Below are 18,006 nucleotides of genomic sequence, written 5' to 3' on the forward strand. Positions count from 1 at the left end.
AGAGCTGGCCTCTGTGCTTGGCACACAGTGATTCTTAGCCTTTGACAGACGTTGGAATCACTTGAGGAGGTTTTTGTAACTATATCTGGTCTCCACCCTCAGATTTCTAAACCCTCAGTAGATCTGATGTGAGGCTCCAGGCATTTTTTAAAAACAGCTCCAAAGGAGACTCTGATGTGCATCAAAATTTGACAGCCACTGTAGGACAGTCAATAAATCACCGATTTATTAATTAAAAGAAGGAAGGGAAGGAGAGAAGGCTCCCTGAGGTTTTCAAAGCAGCAGCTGGTTGACCTATACTCAACTGTACATTCTTGGTTGGAAAGATGCACCATGACCTTTCGTATTTTCCAGTCTTAAGGATTCATAAAAATGTGATGCTACGGTATCCCTGGTTTCGACTCTCAAAGACAGGACATTGGCTGAGTGGTCGCTGGTCTGCCTCAGTGAATCTCTTTCACATCTCTGGCATTACTAATGGCCATCCTGTCTTATAGCAAAGCATTCCTTAACTTTGTGATATTTTATTTATTTGTCCCAATGCCTGTCTCCTCTCCAAGACTGGACTTCCATGAAGGCAGGCATGCTCTTTCTTTTGCTCCCGGTTGTACATCCGACGCTTACCCAGGAAAACATTGGTGTTCAGTGAGTGAATGAGAAATGAGCCAGATTTGTCTGGTGAAAATTTTTAGGCTATACTGTACCACTTTCAGTTTGCCTGCCGACCTACTCATGAATGTATTATAGACTCAGAAAATAGTTTCAGAAATAATAAAACACATATAGCTATGGACGAAACATTTTTATATATGTATGTTTTTTTTTCACCTCAAGAAAACACTCTACCTCCAAAACTTTGATGTTACATAATACAGCTCCTTGTAGAAAATGAATCAAATTGAAAATAGGGAATAAATATCTAAAAGGATGAAACAAGCCCAGGTGTTTAACCGAGAAACATTTAAACCGTGGGCCTATCCCTTGTCTAGATCTAAGAAGTCTTAGCCTCGAAGTCTGACTGACCTGAGGCTTTCTTTCTTTTTTTTTTTTTAAATTACATTTATCAGCTTTATTTATTTATTTATTTTTGAATTTTTTTTTAATTTTTTTTTTAAACTTTTATTTATTTATGATAGTCACAGAGAGAGAGAGAGGCAGAGACACAGGTGGAGGAAGAAGCAGGCTCCATGCACCAGGAGCCTGATGTGGGATTCGATCCCGGGCCTCCAGGATCGCGCCCCGGGCCAAAGGCAGGCGCCAAACCGCTGTGCCACCCAGGGATCCCAAATATTTTTTGTTTATTCATGACAGACATAGGGAGAGAGAGGCAGAGACACAGGCAGAGGGAGAAGCAGGCTCCATGCACCGGGAGCCAGACGTGGGACTCGATCCCAGGTCTCCAGGATCACACCCTGGGCCAAAGGCAGGTGCTAAACCTCTGAGCCACCCAGGGATCCCCTGACCTGAGGCTTTCATATCCATTATGTGTTAACGATCAGATCTCACAATTAGTTACAAAACAAATATATGAATGAAAGGATGGAAAGCTCAAGGTTCATATTAGCAGAGCAGTAAAAGAAGTAGAAACAGGTGGCTAATGTGAAGATCCAGAAATGCTATAAATCCCTATACTAGTTGTCATCAATATGCTTCTATACATTTGAACAGTTAAACACTGGCTGAGAATACTTACTACAGTATTCAACTAACTCATGACATATTTTGACATTTTACTGTCCTGGGACTGAGTATGACTTGTTTTCTTTCTTTCTTTTTTTTTGGGGGGGGGGAGGACAAAAATGATCAAAATCAGAATTCTACTTTCCCTACCATTTGCCCCGCACCTACAACCTGCTGCCACCTGCACACATGTCAGCTCATCTAATTGTCACAGCAGCTCTACAGACGAGGAAACTAGAGATCAGAGTGCGCTGATGTATGCCTGAAACTGGAATACAATAAAATGTGTCCATCATAATAAAAAAAAATCACTGAAGCATCATTTCGAGCCCGGTGAAAATGTGTATTATATGTATAAAAACACAGTTTTATTAAAATACTAAATATAAGCCTCAATTATGAGAGCAATAAAGTACTATATTCTAATGATACAATCTGGCTTACTAAGAAAATAATACTGTTTCAACTGACGGTACCAAAAAGATGTTAGAATCACAACTAAGATATACTGACCTCATATGCCTTTTGACCTGAGACACTGAGAACGGTATATCACCTCTGTGGTATTGCTAAGATTGTATAACCTCAATTTAATCAGAAGAGAACATCAGACAAACCCATATCAAAGACATCCTGCAAACAACTAACCAGTACCCTCGAAAAAAATGTCACAGGTATGAAAGAAAAAGAAAGGATGCAGAATTGTCCTCTCCATTTTTGGTATTTTTGGTGTATTCAGATCATCAGCCTGAAGACCAGTTGTCAAAACACAATATCGGAAGTATAAATATGGGGTTAAGAAATTGGAATAGCTCCATATCACATTCAGGATATTTGCTAAACTTGATGATGCAAACTTGTTTTTATATTATTTGCAATCTTCCCTGAACAGTTCTAATCAAAAGAGGATTCTCTGTTAACTAGAAGCTCCAGTTAATGGATTGAAAATTACTTTACACTAAGCTCAATATACACGTCATTTCTTACCAAGGCTGTATGTCTGTCTTCCCAAATCAGTATCTGAGCTCAGGCTATTAGAATCATGGTAGCTATTTCCATCGTCCTAACAGGAAAGCAGACACACAAGAGAGGTAAAACAAAACAGAACAAAAAAAAGGTTGGGTGGCGGGAGAAGGGGGAGCGGACCAAAGCAAGGAGGAAGGAAACACTATTCTCTTAAAACACATTCATTAACCTGGGAATACTACTAGATGCTCCAGGCTAGAAGTGAGCAGCTTGCTTCTAACCAGATTTTAATTTTTAATCCAGTGGAATAGGTCAGATGCAGCTCTCCTACCTGGAGGCTCTGGCTCAGAACCTACCTGCCCCAAGGCAGTACTGCAGGTCTGCTAGTAATGGTCCCCTTTGGGTAAATGCAATCTCCAGGCAATGGCGTGGCTCTGGGTGCTCCCATCCCAAGGACAGGTAATAATAGTTGGATGAGATCTCACAGTGGGGTGGAGGGTTTTCTCCTTAGATACTTTTAAGGAGTGAGAAAGGACATAGCCAAAAACCCACATTTTTTTTTTTTAAGCAGAAGTAGGAGTGGTGAGATCTATGTTTGAAATAAAACTCTAATAAAGATCAACATTACTACATAATTAAAATTGGGTAGAGGCATATATGTTGGTCCAAACATGATATCCACACAGACAAATCCTCTGACATGGGAAAGATCTCCTGGGGGAATCAAATATCTAAATGTAGGGAGCACTGAACAGAGTGGTCCCCAGAGTGTCCAGACATGGAGCTAAAACAAGCAAAGATGAACGGACTCTGACCAATTCCCAAGCTCCTCACAGACCTCCGATTAGCCGGGTATTAGAGCAGCAGGTCTCAGCTGTCCATGGAAATGAGAACACATTTTAAAAGCTGCATTTGAATTTTAAAGGTACTCAACATTTCTGCATTGTTTACTGAAAAAGGTCAACACCCCCGTGTCTTATTTACGTGAGACAGAAGCTCGGTCTAGAAGCACCAGGTTTGCCACATGGCATTTGCTGAGAATGTGTTAAATGCATGGTTCCAGGAGCACGAATATTATTTTTCAACTCAAGTGAATGCATTATTAAAGGACTACGACTACTGTGTTCTCTAGGGGAGACAGGAAGAGAAGCAGAGGTGACCCTGCCTTCTGAATGCAAAGGGACACTGACTGAGTCACTATAAATTTACAGACACAGCACCAAACCCACATGATTCTGCCCCTCTCCAGTTCCCTTTTGGCCATGCTAGGGAAAAAAAAATGAGAACATTTAAATAAAAATTCATATAAAACTTCAGTGCCAAGCACATCATCTTTGGTTCTTTGGGCAAGTGTCTCATGGAGGTTTGTGCCTGGTGTCCTTTCCCATATTCTGGATTTGCGTGAACATTTGTATCAGTCCTCAATTCTTTCTGCAGATCAAAAGTATAATCTACTGACTCCTTCCGACAAGATTTGTGTTGACATCATGAAATGCCCACGCAAGTAATCTTTTATTAACCCGACCCAAAATAATACATAATACATACCAATTTTATGACAGTAAAGAGAGTTATGCACTGTAGTTAGGCAAGAGTATCTGTTGTATAAATTAAAAATCTTCTTAGGAGTAACTCCAGCGTTTTAAATAGACTATGGAAAAGCATGAGATTAATCCCAGGTGGGTTTTGACTGGAACACAGGCGAGCCTTTATCATTCTAGGAGAAATACTTCTCTGCAATAAGGCAAATTCTCTGATAAATTCAGAAATTATCCTTTTTACATAAATATTTTTTCACTTGGAAAAACGTTCTCTTTAAGCTATTCCCTTAGTGCATTTTTATACATAATTTCATGTATAGATGTTAGATTTACATACAACTTTTCCAAAATACATCTTCTACGTAAAGCAAAATGAATCTGTGACAAAAATTCCTACCGTGTTCCAATGTGGGGAGCAAATTAATGACCCGTGTCCCCATGTGCATGCTACTACATGCCTAGTGTTATATAACGCTTTCCTCTTAAAAATAAGAACACAAAAACACTTAAGTCTTGGGGAACTTGCTTTAGGACATTTCAGAAGACTATGGGTTTTTTATACCACACTTTGATTGGATCTATGTTCCTACACCATCGGATTCTTATATTGAAAGAGCTGATGATGCTGACATGATTTGGCCCAGCCCCATACATATGTATAAAACTCCCAGGGCACATCATCCACTATGCATCCATTATGCTCGGTGCAGGTGACTCAAGATGAATCGGGCATAGTGCACGGTTCCTGCCTTCCAAGAGCCTGGGCTAGCAGGACAGCCAGATAGATAACTGGTTGTAATGGGCTGGGACTATATTCCAGCTCTGAATAAAATTAGTACAATGCTCTGGCAGTGCAGAATAAGGAGCGAGGATTTGGGAAGGGGCTATGGGGGTAGGGAGGTCAGAGGCTCAGCAGAGGAGATGACATTTGAGCTGGGTCTTCAAGGATGAAAAAGACCAGGCATATGAGAGCATTCCAAGAAAAAGAAAGAAAAAAAAAGAAGAAAGAAAGAAAGAAAGAAAGAAAGAAAGAAAGAAAGAAAGAAAGAAAGAAAGAAAAGAAAAGAAAAAGAAAAGAAAGAAAAGAAAAGAAAGAAAAGAAAAGAAAAGAAAAGAAAAGAAAAGAAAAGAAAAGAAAAGAAAAAAGAAAAGAAAAGAAAAGAAAAGAAAAGAGAAGAAAAGAAAAGAAAAGAAAAGAAAAAAGAAAGAAAAGAAAAGAAAAGAAAAAAAGAAAAGAAAAGAAAAGAAAAGAAAAGAAAGAAAAGAGGGCAGCCTGGGTGGCTCAGCGGTTTGGCGCTGCCTTCGGCCCAGGTCATGATCCTGGAGACCCGGGATCAGGTCCCATATCAGGCTCCTTGTGTGGAGTCTGCTTGTGTCTCTGCCTCTCTCTCTCTCTCTCTGTCTCTCATGAATAAATAAAATCTTTAAAAAGAAAGAAAGAAAGAAACAAAGAAACAAAGAAACAAAGAAAGAAGAGGGAGGGAGAGAGGGAGGGAGGGAGGGAGGAAGAAAGAAGAAAAAGAAAGAAAGAAAGAAAGAAAGAAAGAAAGAAAGAAAGAAAGAAAGAAAGAAAGAAAGAAGAGGGAGAGAGGGAGGGAGGAAGGAAGGAAGAGAGGAAGGAAGGAAGGAAGGAAGGAAGGAAGGAAGGAAGGAAGGAAGGGAGAGAAAGAGAGAAAGAAAGAAAGAAAGAAACAAAGAAACAAAGAAAGAAAGAAAGAAGAGAGAGAGAAAGAAGGAAAGAAATCGGCCCATACATGCCAAGTTTTAAAAATTAGACTTTTAAGAGTGTTTGGCTTCAGGGGTTCCTGGTGGCTTAGTTGGTTAAGCGTCTGCCTTTGGCTCAGGTCATGATATCGGGGTCCCGGGATCGAGCCCCCCATTGGGCTCCCTGCTCAGTGGAGGGTCTGCTTCTCCCTCTCCTTCTGCCCTCTACCCCCCCCACCCCCCGTTCATGCTCTCTCTCTCTCAAATAAATAAATAAAATCTACTTTAAAAAGTGTTTTACTTTTTCAAAAGTAAAGATAAAAGTTTTCAAAACCTAACATGAGATAAGATCCCAAACTGAACGGTTTCTTAATCGCCAGCCTGCCCTTCCCCCAAGCACGCTAGATGCTTAACAGGTACATGTGATAAGGGAGCAGCAGAGGCCTGAGAGGTGCCTTGGTAGGAGCAGAGAAAGTGAGGACCCTTCCGGGCCTGGAATAAGACTTGGAACCAGCATCACAGGCCTGTGAGGAGAGATGCTCCTGCCAAAATGAGAAAAGGCATACTGCGGTGACCAGGCCTTTTCGGTCTGCTCAAAATGCAAGTTTCTTTCTTAGCGAGGGTCTGCCAAGAAACAAAGCCTGCAAGGCGCCAAAGTCTGCAAGAATTCTGCTCTGTGCAAGGACCTATGTGCCAGAAGGGTGGAGAGTGAGGAGAAATGAAGAATTTCCTTTCAGTGATTTGGTCACTCTTGGTACCTTGGGTAGAGGTGAAGGGTGGGCTGCAGACTTCACGCTCGGTACTTAGCCCGGTAGGTAGGCCTGGAGGAGGAAAGGGGTTCTGGGAAGTCCCTGACCTCGGCTGGGTTCTAGGCAAGGCTCTCAGCCCTGAGGATCTAGCACTCGAGGGAGGATGGCCGGTTAGTGGCTGAAGGACGAAGAGAAGGGCAGGACTCTGATGGGCTTTCACAGTGTCCAGAAGCTGACCAAACCAGACTTTAAAAACCTAGGGGAGGGCAGCCCAGCTGGCTCAGCGGTTTAGTGCTGCCTTCAGCCCAGGGTGTGATCCTGGAGACCCGGGATCGAGTCCCACGTCAGGCTCCCTGCATGCAGCCTGCTTCTCCCTCTGCCCCTCTCTCTCTCCTCTCTGTGTTTCTCATGAATAAATAAATAAAATCTTAATAAATAAATAAATACCTATGGGAAATTTAGTTAGCTAGAACCTACATACAACAGGTAATATTTTGTTTATTCCTATTTTACAAAATGAAGTTAATTCATTCACATTGGTATTATTTGCAAAGGGGCGCATGGACGTGTGAGTGTACGTGTGTGCATGTCTGTGAGTGTAAGAAAGAGGAGGAAAAAAATAAACTGACTGGATTGTGTTCGTGGTTTATTTTTCTTTGGGCTATCCATAAGTTCTGGCAAGTGGTAGGAAGAATGTATTTAGGATGCCTCAGAGATGCCATCTATTATCGTTCACATATAAAAGCAGGTGGCGTCTGAGGGCTGAGTCACGGGCCCCTGAGCCCATGGGGCCCTCCCTGCCTCCCCCCCGGGTGTGCAGGCTGTGAGGCACAGGGCAGGCCTGCTTTAGGCTCTCCTGCCTTGGATGCTGGCTCCTAGTTTTGGGGTCTGCTGCTGACTCGGTGCACGAACTTGGGCTGCGCACAGTTTTCTCAGCTAAAAACACAAAGCCAAGGACTTGGGATTTTAGATACTCTTCACGGCTGTTTCCTCCTTTGGTGTTGTCCGATTGGGTAGCATAGTGTTACGCTCTAAAGAAATGTTTTCGTCCTTGTGGGTTTTACACACTCACGTTTTAGAGCCAGCGTAATAATAACAATGCCCCATCTAGTGTCCAAACGGGGAATGTTAGACCAGGAGCAGACTGGGGAATGGTCTTGGCCTTCCATGGCACCAGGGCCTGGCACGGCAGCTGGCGGAAAAGGCTGCCGGTGGTCTTTATATCCCAGTGACCCAACTTGGTGACACAGGACTTTTTTGAAAAGCCTGGGTTTTGCAACTTTTTTTTTTTTTTTTTTAAGATTTTATTTACTGATTCATGAGAGACAGAGACAGAGAGAGAGAGAGAGAGAGAGAGAGAGGCAGAGGGAGAAGCAGGCTCCATGCAGGGAGCCCGAAGTGGGACTTGATCCCGGGTCTCCAGGATCATGCCCTGGGCTGAAGGCAGGTGCTAAACCACTGAGCCACCCGGGCTGCCCCAGTTTTACAACTTTTAAAGGTGATGCACGACACTATAGCACACAGGGCTTTCATTGCGGTTGCACAGAATAATCTTCCCCAGTATTTTCACTGGCACACTAGGGCCATAGACACAGAGGAGCCCCAGGGGGACGGAGGTCGCCGGGCAGGACCTTGTTGATGGAAGAGGAGAAGGGATTCCGGGTGTGTCGCCAGCAATCCCCCCCACCCCCATTCTGGTATCTCACTGAAATTTCTGCAGACAAAACCAGGGAGGCTTGGCCGGGTTTCAATTCCTTCACCTTTCCCTTTTCATCTCCTTCCTTCCGAATGCTCTCACGAGGAAAATGCGTCCGATCGTTAACAGCGGGCCACATGCTCTTAGAACTTCCCGGGTTCCCTGCCACTTGGGCCTCTCTGGACTTAATGTCACCTGCCCCCCCGCCCCACCCCCACCCCCAGTAGGGAAAGCACAGGAGGGAACGAGCACAGATACGAGGGCAATGCAGCATCACTTAAACAGACGAGCCGCCCCCTCATGTGTTGGACTCTCCTGTGCTTTTTCTCCACTAAGTGCAGGAGCAATTTGTGATATTGTCGTGTAAGAATCGCTGTATTCTGGCACCTGCCTCCCCCTCGGAGCCAGGTCAGTTCCGCGGAACCTCTGTGCCGTGGCTACGGCAAGCCAGACGCTGTCTTAACTGACGTCTGGCCTGATGGAAGCGAGCGGGCCCACACTCACAGTCTTCGTCACGCTGCCCATCCCGCCCACAGCCCTGTGACCTAGATTACGGGAAGCACGTTTCGCTTCTTGTGACCAAGTTCTCGGCGGCCGAGCTTTTTCTCCTTGTTTGTTCTACGTAGGCCTGATTCTCCTGATGGTTGAACCCATGCCAGCAGCTGCCTATCCAGCAGAATGCTGCGATGCTGACGGGGTTGATGGCCCAGTAACAACTCACCTGCCTGTTGACCTGCTTTGATCTCTTCTTACTAAACTGGTTGCTTCTTTTTTTTTTTTTTTAAGATTTAATTAATTAATTAATTAATTTATTTATTTATGAGAGAGAGAGAGAGAGAGGCGGGGGGCAGAGACACAGGCAGAGGGAGAAGCAGGCTCCATGCAGGGAGCCCGACGCGGGACCCGATCCAGGACTCCAGGATTGTGTCCTGGGCCAAAGGCAGGTGCTAAACCGCTGAGCCACCCAGGGATCCCCAACTGGTTGCTTCTCTGTGACCTCCCTCACTAGTCTGCCTTCTGTCCTTACCTTCCAGTCAATCACTTGGAATTCTATGATTTACTAGCCCAGTGCAACTTCTGCTCATCCCTGAACTTCGGCTTTGCTGGTTTAATCTGCCTCTACTGGGATCCAGATTCCAAAAAAATCACTTGATTCTAGGGCGCTCCAAATGGTCCTTAACTCCCTCATCACACACTCTATATTCCTGCTCCATGATCTTCGTGCCCATCCTGATGGCAATGTGCCCTCTGACTGACTTCAGAGTGCTGATCTCTGCTCAGTCCCGCTGGGCTTGACTCAGGTCTGGTGGCCCGTGGTATTCTTGAGTACAACTATTACCTGGCAACCAGCAACTCAGAGGGCTCAAACAGGAAACTGGCAAAAGACATTTGCTACCAGAACACAGTGATCTTTGATAAACAGTGAAGAAAGAAGACATCTGGAATATTTACTGAACTAGGATGGTGCCTGGTGTGTATGAGGGGGATTCAAAAATTTTTTGGCAAGTTACGTAACAATATCTTTTAATAGCAAATTGTAAATGTTTGGAGTTATGATTGGATTGTGTCAGCTTCTTCAGGTTAAAGAATCTATCTGATTCATTTTGGTATGTGCAGGGCCCCGCACAGTGCCTGGTGTATGGTGGGGTTGATAAATATTTGTTGAATTAAAATGACTTTGTTGAGACAAGTAATGAAAAGTCACATCTGGAAGAAATCTAATTTCCTAGGAGTCTAGATGCAGTAGGACATCCTCAGATGTCCAGACAAAACTATCAGGTCGGTTGGACCCCTAAATCTACAAGCTACAGTATTCGTAGGGCCCTAGAGTCTGTGAATCTAGCTCATGGATATGAACCACAACAAGAGAGGAACAGAAACTCTTTGGTGACCTCATGTACATTCCTCTCCTGCTGGGACCATCTGTACCTTCAGGTTTGGTCTGGGATGCAAGACATGCTTCTGGACAGCTATTCACTCAGGAAGCTGGGGTTGGCCATGCATCTCGGAAACGGGGATGAGCATGAAACAGCCAGCTATGGGCCCTCTAATGGAGCCCAACATAGTTGCCAAAAAAAACAGCTGGATGCCAAAGGGCCAAGAATGTAATGCTCTTAGTGAATGGTGGAAGGCTAGTGGTTTAGAACATTTAATTTTTTTGAACCTAACCAGAAATGGAGAGAACGCTATACTTAGGTCATTCAAGGGTGCTAGATTTTCAAAGTATATTAGAATGTGTTAGTGCTTATTTCACATGAAATACAAAACATCCATTTCTAAAATATTCATAGCAATTAATACTTTTGATTGAGCAGAAAACATATACAGATATAAAAATGTCTGGTCCTGGCTGTGGCTCCTGACAGTTATCTTCAGAGATAAATTTCTACAATGGATGTTTCAATTAAGACAGTAATATTTATCGAAAGGTAAACCATAAATGCATAGCCGCTTGAAACATTATTGAACAAAAGTAATTTATACTGCAGCTGGTGCGCTGCATTTTAGCCCTGCTTTGATTTTATCAGCATTTGTCAATTAATCAACGTGAACCTTGTAAAACATGTTCTCTTATTAGTGGAAACAAGCAACTGCTTGCAGACTTTGAAGGAAAGGTCACTTAATAACTTGCTAATTGTGCAAAGATAGATTTAAATTTAAAAAGAAAGGCAAGCTCCCATTACCACTGTGCATAAATGAGACTTTAAGGTTAACCCTGCTCACTTAAATGCGGTCCATGGTTGCAGGTATGTTTTCATTTTTCACTGAATAGCAGAGAGAGATTAAGACAGGAAAAAAAGTCATTGCAGGTTTTTTAATTTACTTTAAGAAACTTTTTGTTGTTTCCTTTCCCATTTTCAAAAGAGTTGCTAGCCTTGAGATAATAGTCCTAAACAAATCAACTACATTTTCTCGGCAAAAAAAAAAAAAAAAAAAAAAAAAAAAAAAAAAAGAGAGAGAGAGAGAGAAAAGACAAAGAAAATTGAACAGCACAAAAGAGCCAGGCAGTGGCAATGTTCCATTTCTTTCTTTCTTTCTTTTTTTTTTTTTCTTTTATTTGCCTCAACTCATCCTTCATCCTGCTAGATGAGATGTCGGCTCCTGCTTCTGACTGCTGGTTCATTTTAAGTTCAGCAAGTCAGGAAAGGAGCGGAGTCAAGTTCTCCCCGGGCATCCCACGCACCAGCCCACTGGCCAAGTCCCCCGGCAACGGAGCAAGTGCTTCAGCCCCCAGCACTGCCACCCAGCGCTCCGTGGTCACCCACGGGACCCCACCAAGGTTCAAGCGGGTCACATACCTCGGAGGGCAATGTCTACACTGGGGTCTGCAGGACTGAATCGAGAAATTCGCACCATCGTGGGAGCGTCGGTGAGACTGCAGATGGGACCGCACGCCTCTGAGGCACTGGCCAGGGTCGGAATTTTGTATGGAGCTTAGGGAGGCAGCATTTGTGGCACAGAGGTGGCTCTTGCCAGACCCAGCCCGGGCCAAGTGCTTTGCTCTGGAGCTCCTTTTATAAGAGTTACGAGGCCAAGGTTGCTCTCCGCCTGCTCAAACTGGCTTATCAATCCATCCCATTCCATTCTGTTCTCTGTTCTAAATAAGTCATTATTTCAGGCACATTTCCCTAAGCAGATGCAAACACTCTTTTCCTGTGTGAGACTCCCTTGGGCAAATTAAATTTCTTGGAAAAGGGTCAAGGAGCAATCAAACAAAATACCTCCTGAGAAACAAGCGTGTGGTTCCAGGGATGCCGTCAGTCACGCAGGCCACGAGTCGGATTTTAGACACTGCTTGGGCCGCAATATTGAATTTTAGGGCCAGTGATGTGGAGCACACTCCTGGTATCTGCAGCCAAAGTTTCTTTTTATGGTCATAACCAATAGGTTTATTTCCCACCCCCCCAGCTTTATCGAAGTAGAATGGACAGAAACAATTGTATGAACTTAACGGTTTTTATACACACACACACACACACACACACCTATATACAGTGCAATGATTATCACAATAAAGTTAGTTAACTTTAATAAAGTTAGGGATTATGTCTTATGGAAAAAAACTGATAGTCATAAGACGATGGAAAAATTTCCTTGTCTACTATTTCTAATTAAATGCTGCTAATGAAATTCCAATTTCTTTTTTTTTTTTTTTAAGATTTTATTTATTTATGAGAGACACAGAGAGAGAAAGAGAAGCAGAGACACAGGCAGAGGGAGAAGCATTGCTCCATCCCTGCATGGAGCCTAACGTGGGACTTGATCCCGGGTCTCCAGGATCACACCCTGGGCTGAAAGTGGCGCTAAACCGCTGAGCCATTTGGGCTGCCCAAATTCCGATTTCTTAATTAAACTGTAGTGAAACTTTTATAAGGGAAAAGTTACCAATAAATTGCTATCTTCTGTTCTCATCATCTGTTCTAACCAGTGTGGAATGTATCTGAACTAAACACTCATTATATATATATATATATGTATATATATATATATATTTTCCTTTGAGTCGTGGGGAGCAATGTCCCTTTTGTGTTCTTTTAGTATCGGCGTTTATTAACTTCAGCTTCAGTTAGCTTACTTCCGTATGTCAAGATGCTTTTCAGAACAGGAGAGACAGGAGGCAAATGCAAAGGTGGGAAGGGAAGCAGCTCGGTAACATAATAGCTGCTCCATGGCAGGAGTTATTTCGACCTAAAACACATATACCATATTACGAAGCCACAGGGAAAAATGAATGGATGTGGATGGCAGGTTTTCATTTGTTTCCCTGACATTCTGTAAATAAGTTTGTGTGTTTCAATTGAAACGGTTCCATTATCTTGGAGGTCTTAATCATTTGTAATAGCAGCTTCTGAAGTGTTCAAAGCTGGTGCTTAAGGAGCATTATTGGCATTCAACGTAGTCATACTGCCTTAAGCAGATTTACGACCTCGTTCATGGTTATCCTTGATCATCTTTATTTAAAAGTAAGTTCAGGCTCATGAGGTGGCTTAAGCATCCTCTGATGTTTCAGTTTGATGGTCAGAATCCCCCCCACCCTCACCCCAGAACATCTGGCTCTGCTGGGCACCCTCACACCCTTCACATGAAACTAAGACTGGACAGGGGAACGGGGGAATAGTGGTCAGCGGTGCCAGACTAGGAAACACGTTTAGAAAGGGCAGCCTTGTTTTAAAATGTACCTGGTATTTTGGTTGTATTCAGGTGTGGTGAGGCCAGGATTTTAAGGAGATGCTTGCCAATGAAAAGACAGTTTGCTATTTCCAGTTCTCAAGAGGAAGGAGGCACGCAGTGTCGAGATGGGTCACTTCTGGAGCCCCCAGGGTCAGTTGGAATCAGAGGGCATAAGGGGGAAATGTGGGCAACAAACTTTTTTTGTGGTTTCTGCAGGAAATGTAAAGCAAGGCTAGGTAAGAGGTTTAGGATTGGCTGGCGGACACTGAGGGGGACACTTGCCGGGATGAGCACTGGGTGTTATTCTGTATGTTGGCAAATTGAACACCAATAAAAAATAAATTTATTATTAAAAAAAAAAGGATTGGCTGGTTTGAATAGCTGAGTGGATTCAGCACTAAATCCACCAAACTACATAACCAACTATAAGGTTGGTTCCTAACTGTTCAGTACCTGGCCCTGAGGCAATTCAGGGCAGGGGGATAATATTCTGGATTGCAAGAGCCTGATAAAAAGAGGCAGGTGGGAGCATGGACTCAGGATGGCTTCATCTGCATACCAATAGGACGTTCCTAGACCAATTGTTTGATGTCTCCAAGAATTAGCTGACCCTGCAAGGACAGTGCCTCCACCAGGATCTGCAAGGCCCTCAGATGTGTCCAAGTATCATAAAATACAGAAAATAAAAAAACATGATTAATGCGACCCTGTCTGAAACACTGCTTCTTAAGAAGCATAAAAATAGAGTTTCTCAGACTTTACTATGCAGAGAAATCACCAGGGTATTTTGTTAAACTAAATGCTGATTGATTAGATCAGGTGGGGTTTGAGACTCTGCATTTCCACTAAACCCCCTGGTGTGCTGGGACCTCACTTTGAGAACTTAGGGATAGGACTAAAAGTCTGCTCTCTAGGTCATCTTCTGCAGAGAAAGGGGAAGAACTTAACATTCACTGAACCCTGCTGTGAACAAGATACTACTAGGCAGTGAGTATTTACACTTTATCTTGTTTCATGTGGACAACAGCCTCTGCTCGTGGCAAAAGTTTTCCCAATTTTATAGGTAAGAGAACTGAGGTTCCGGGTGATTAAGTCACCTGCCTTAGGTCACTTAGCTATAAGTAAGAAGATATGAATCTATGCGACCTAAAAACCTATTTTCCTTTCTTTTCTTTTTTCTTTTCGGCCCCACTACAACATAAGTACAGATGGTACCACTCTGAAGGAAAATGAAAAGTCTCTGCTGATAAAGGCTTCATAAAGTATAAAGTCCATGGATTTGGATCATGGGGCATTTACAGCTTGACTTCGGAAAAGAAAGGGAAGTCTAAACGGTGCTCATTATCTCAGAAAGAAATGGTGCTGACTAAATAACTTATATTTTATTATAGCCATTCAAGAAACACTGCAAAGTGGGACTCTCTATTAAACTAGTGCTTTTATTTTAAGAAGTGATGCATGTACATGGTAAGATACAGACAACAGAAGTTAGTCTTCCTCCCACGTGCCTTTGGTTCTACTGCTCAAAGATGACTATTGTTAGGTCTGTGTCGCCTTCTAGAAATTCTGTACGAATAATAATGTTCTATGCAAATCATGTACTTTTTTTTTAATACAAATTCATTCATACAATCATTTTAAGGCACTGGGGGAAAAGCAGTAAATAAAACACACAAAAGCCCTCATGTACCTCCCATTCCAGTAGGGAATATAGATCGCAAACAAACGAGTTGAGAAAATATATGGTATGTCAAATAGAGATAAATGCTAATGGAGAAAAAGGGGGAGGGGGGATACTCACAATCATAAATGCAGTGGTTGAGGAAGACCTCATTGAAAGGATGGCATTGCAGTAAAGACATGAAGGGGCTCATCCTGTCCCACGCTGACTTTCCCGGTCAGCGGTATAGGTTACAGCCCTCACCCTATCAGATGGGAACAGATCCACCTCCTTCTCTTGCATGGCTCCATACCATGCTGCTGTTTGCATATACGGATGCCTTAGATCAATCCTGTTCTATAATTTGTTAATGCGATTGTGCAGGTGGCTATAAAAAAATCTGGGGAAGGGGGTGTAAAACCTGATGAAGTAGAAGGGGACTTACGTTAGGTGTGAGAAGCCATGGAAGTAAGTCCCAGTGTGCCACTGGCCCCGAGTGCTCATGAAATACTCAGAGTATTTCTGGAATGCCTTTTTTAGTGGTCTGGCCTCAAGAGAGGTCCTCCCCTTTTCTGCCTCATCTGAGCCTCTGCTACTGTCCACCAGGCACAGGGTGATGTCCAGAAGCGCCTCTCTGGTGGGAGGGTTAAGGCCACATCCTGTTTGCACTTTTCCTCAGTGACAGGCTACTTGTAATCCTTGCAGAGTCAAGGAAAAACTTTGACCCTCCAGGTGACAAGCTTTATACATCTCTTCCACAAAGGAAGCATAAGCAAAAATTTTAGGGAGGAGTTAACCCTCTGGGCTCTGAACCTGATCTTCCCCTTGAGGAGAAAGCACATGAGCCTTCTTCAAACACAAACAAAATCCTTACCTTCCAGTAATATTTATTTATGTGGATGCAGATGTTTAACTCTGGGCCATATGACTGAACAGATTTCGCATTTAATGAAAGATTAATTTATTCATTCAATTATTATCTGAGGCAGTACCTGGATTATGTCAGCAATCCGCCAAGCTCTGTAGGAGGAATAAATGTCAGTGCAATATGGCTCCTGCCCTTGTGACCTTCTAGCCTTTCAGCAAAGACAGGACGAGTACAAACACCACAACACACAACAAAACAAAGAACACACCACGATTGTGGTAAGTGGCACCAAAAGCAATACAACAAGAATTAAAACATAAGAGAGAATGCTATGATCCAGGGCCCCTCGGAGACCCTTCAGAGAGGATTCTGAGCCAAAATACAAAACAGGTAAAGTGGAACAAGGGGACTCTCGGACTGGGTGATTGTGTGTATGTGTGTGTGCGAATAACATATGAGTGGAAGGTGAGCAAAGGCCCAGGTGAGGGGAAGTACGGGTGTTATAGAGGAACGTGCAGTAGAGCTTAAACACTGAATGTGGGGTATGGCTGGAGATGCCAGGCAATGTCAGTCGGAGTGAGACCAGCAGAGGGGCCTAAGCCCCTACTTTGTTATAGGGTGTGGGATAAATAAATCAGTCCTGAAAGATATACAAAAAAGCACCATCAGCTTCTATCTCTGTTTTTGTTTTGTTTTGGTGTATGAGAGCGGGGGAGCGTTGTATACACTTTGGTTTTACAACCTCTATTTCTAATTCCAGTAATTTTTAAAACCAACTTAACGCTTCTCAAAATAACATACACCTATAGTTTAAAACAGCAAATAGTACTATTATAGTGCTATAAGGCCTATCACTCAACACAGCAATCCCCTATGTCACTTGTCCCACCCCGTTAGTTACTCTCAGTTTGATAAATCTATGGGCTTGTCCAGAGGAGAGAGACTCACCAGTAACTAACCCATCCCTCCCCACAAAGAGATTGAATCCTGCCATGGGAGAGAAAACTACTTTGAACTTCCAATTCTGATATTTGATTCCATATATTTAAGTAATGTGTACATACTGATATGATATATTTCACGTTATCAGTTTTAGAGATTATGTTATGTCTCACTAGTGGGCAAAGAAAGATTTGGTGACCTTATACCATCACCACTTCCCGACAAGCTTCCTCCCCTCTCTCTCCAGTATGTTAAAGTAGCAATTTGCGGTTAAATCAAAATTCTGGGTTTAGATTGTTATGACCATATAATAATTGCTTACTATCAAGCTACATAATGTAAGAAAAACACTTCTTATCTTGTTCAATATTTAGTTTTTCCTGGTGGTCTTTTTTTTTCCTTTTGTGCATCTATTACCAACTGCTCCTGAACTTTCCAAAGGAACTATAAAAGTCCTATTAAGACCATTATTTTTTTTTCATGATAAATGCCATCAGTCAACCTGTCATATCTATTCTTCCCTCAAGGAGCCTCCCATCGAGTCCATCTGGTCTAGCGGTTCCCCAGGCCAGCTGCCCACCTGTTGTCCTGGGGCTTCTTTTTAACACCATCTTGCGAAATCCCTGCGCCTCTCGCCTGTGTTGGGTCCCCCGTTTCCTGGATCCCATGGCTTCCTCTTTCTTGGTTTACATCCTCATTTTTGTAGAGCACATTCTCTAGTAGCTTCCTGAGAAAAGGTACATGGGAAGTAAATTCATTGAGACCTTCCTTCAGCGTCTGAAAATGTCTTAATTCTACTCTTGTGCTTGCTAGTTAAGCTTGTCACTAAATTCTAAGCAGAGTCATTTCCCTCAGCATTCTGAGGGCCAAGCTGTCTTCTAGCTTCCAGTGTGGCGCTTGAGGAGTCTGGTGTCATTGGCATTCCTGATCTTTTATGTGTCACCTGTTTTATTTCTCTGGAAGGTTTTGGAATCTTCTCTGTAATCCTGGGTATTCTGAAACCTCATACTAAAGAATCTCAATGAGGA

General features: G+C 43.0%; 1 protein-coding gene across 2 annotated transcripts in view; it reads right to left on the minus strand.

The window, feature by feature from the left end:
• Positions 1–17,701, minus strand: part of ENOX1 (ecto-NOX disulfide-thiol exchanger 1) — a 247,744-nt gene extending 230,043 nt beyond the window's left edge. The window contains exon 1 of one of the 2 annotated variants that reach the window (XM_041730978.1): positions 17,559–17,701. In XM_041730978.1, coding sequence (XP_041586912.1) covers positions 17,559–17,646 — 88 coding nt within the window. In that variant the 5' untranslated portion in view covers positions 17,647–17,701. Of the gene's footprint in view, positions 1–11,635; positions 11,839–17,558 lie in introns of those variants that run through there. The other variant, XM_041730979.1, reaches the window with a different exon arrangement.
• Positions 17,702–18,006: the final 305 nt, after the last annotated feature.

The sequence above is a fragment of the Vulpes lagopus genome, chromosome 16, assembly GCF_018345385.1.
Source record: "Vulpes lagopus strain Blue_001 chromosome 16, ASM1834538v1, whole genome shotgun sequence".
Classification (NCBI taxonomy): domain Eukaryota; kingdom Metazoa; phylum Chordata; class Mammalia; order Carnivora; family Canidae; genus Vulpes; species Vulpes lagopus.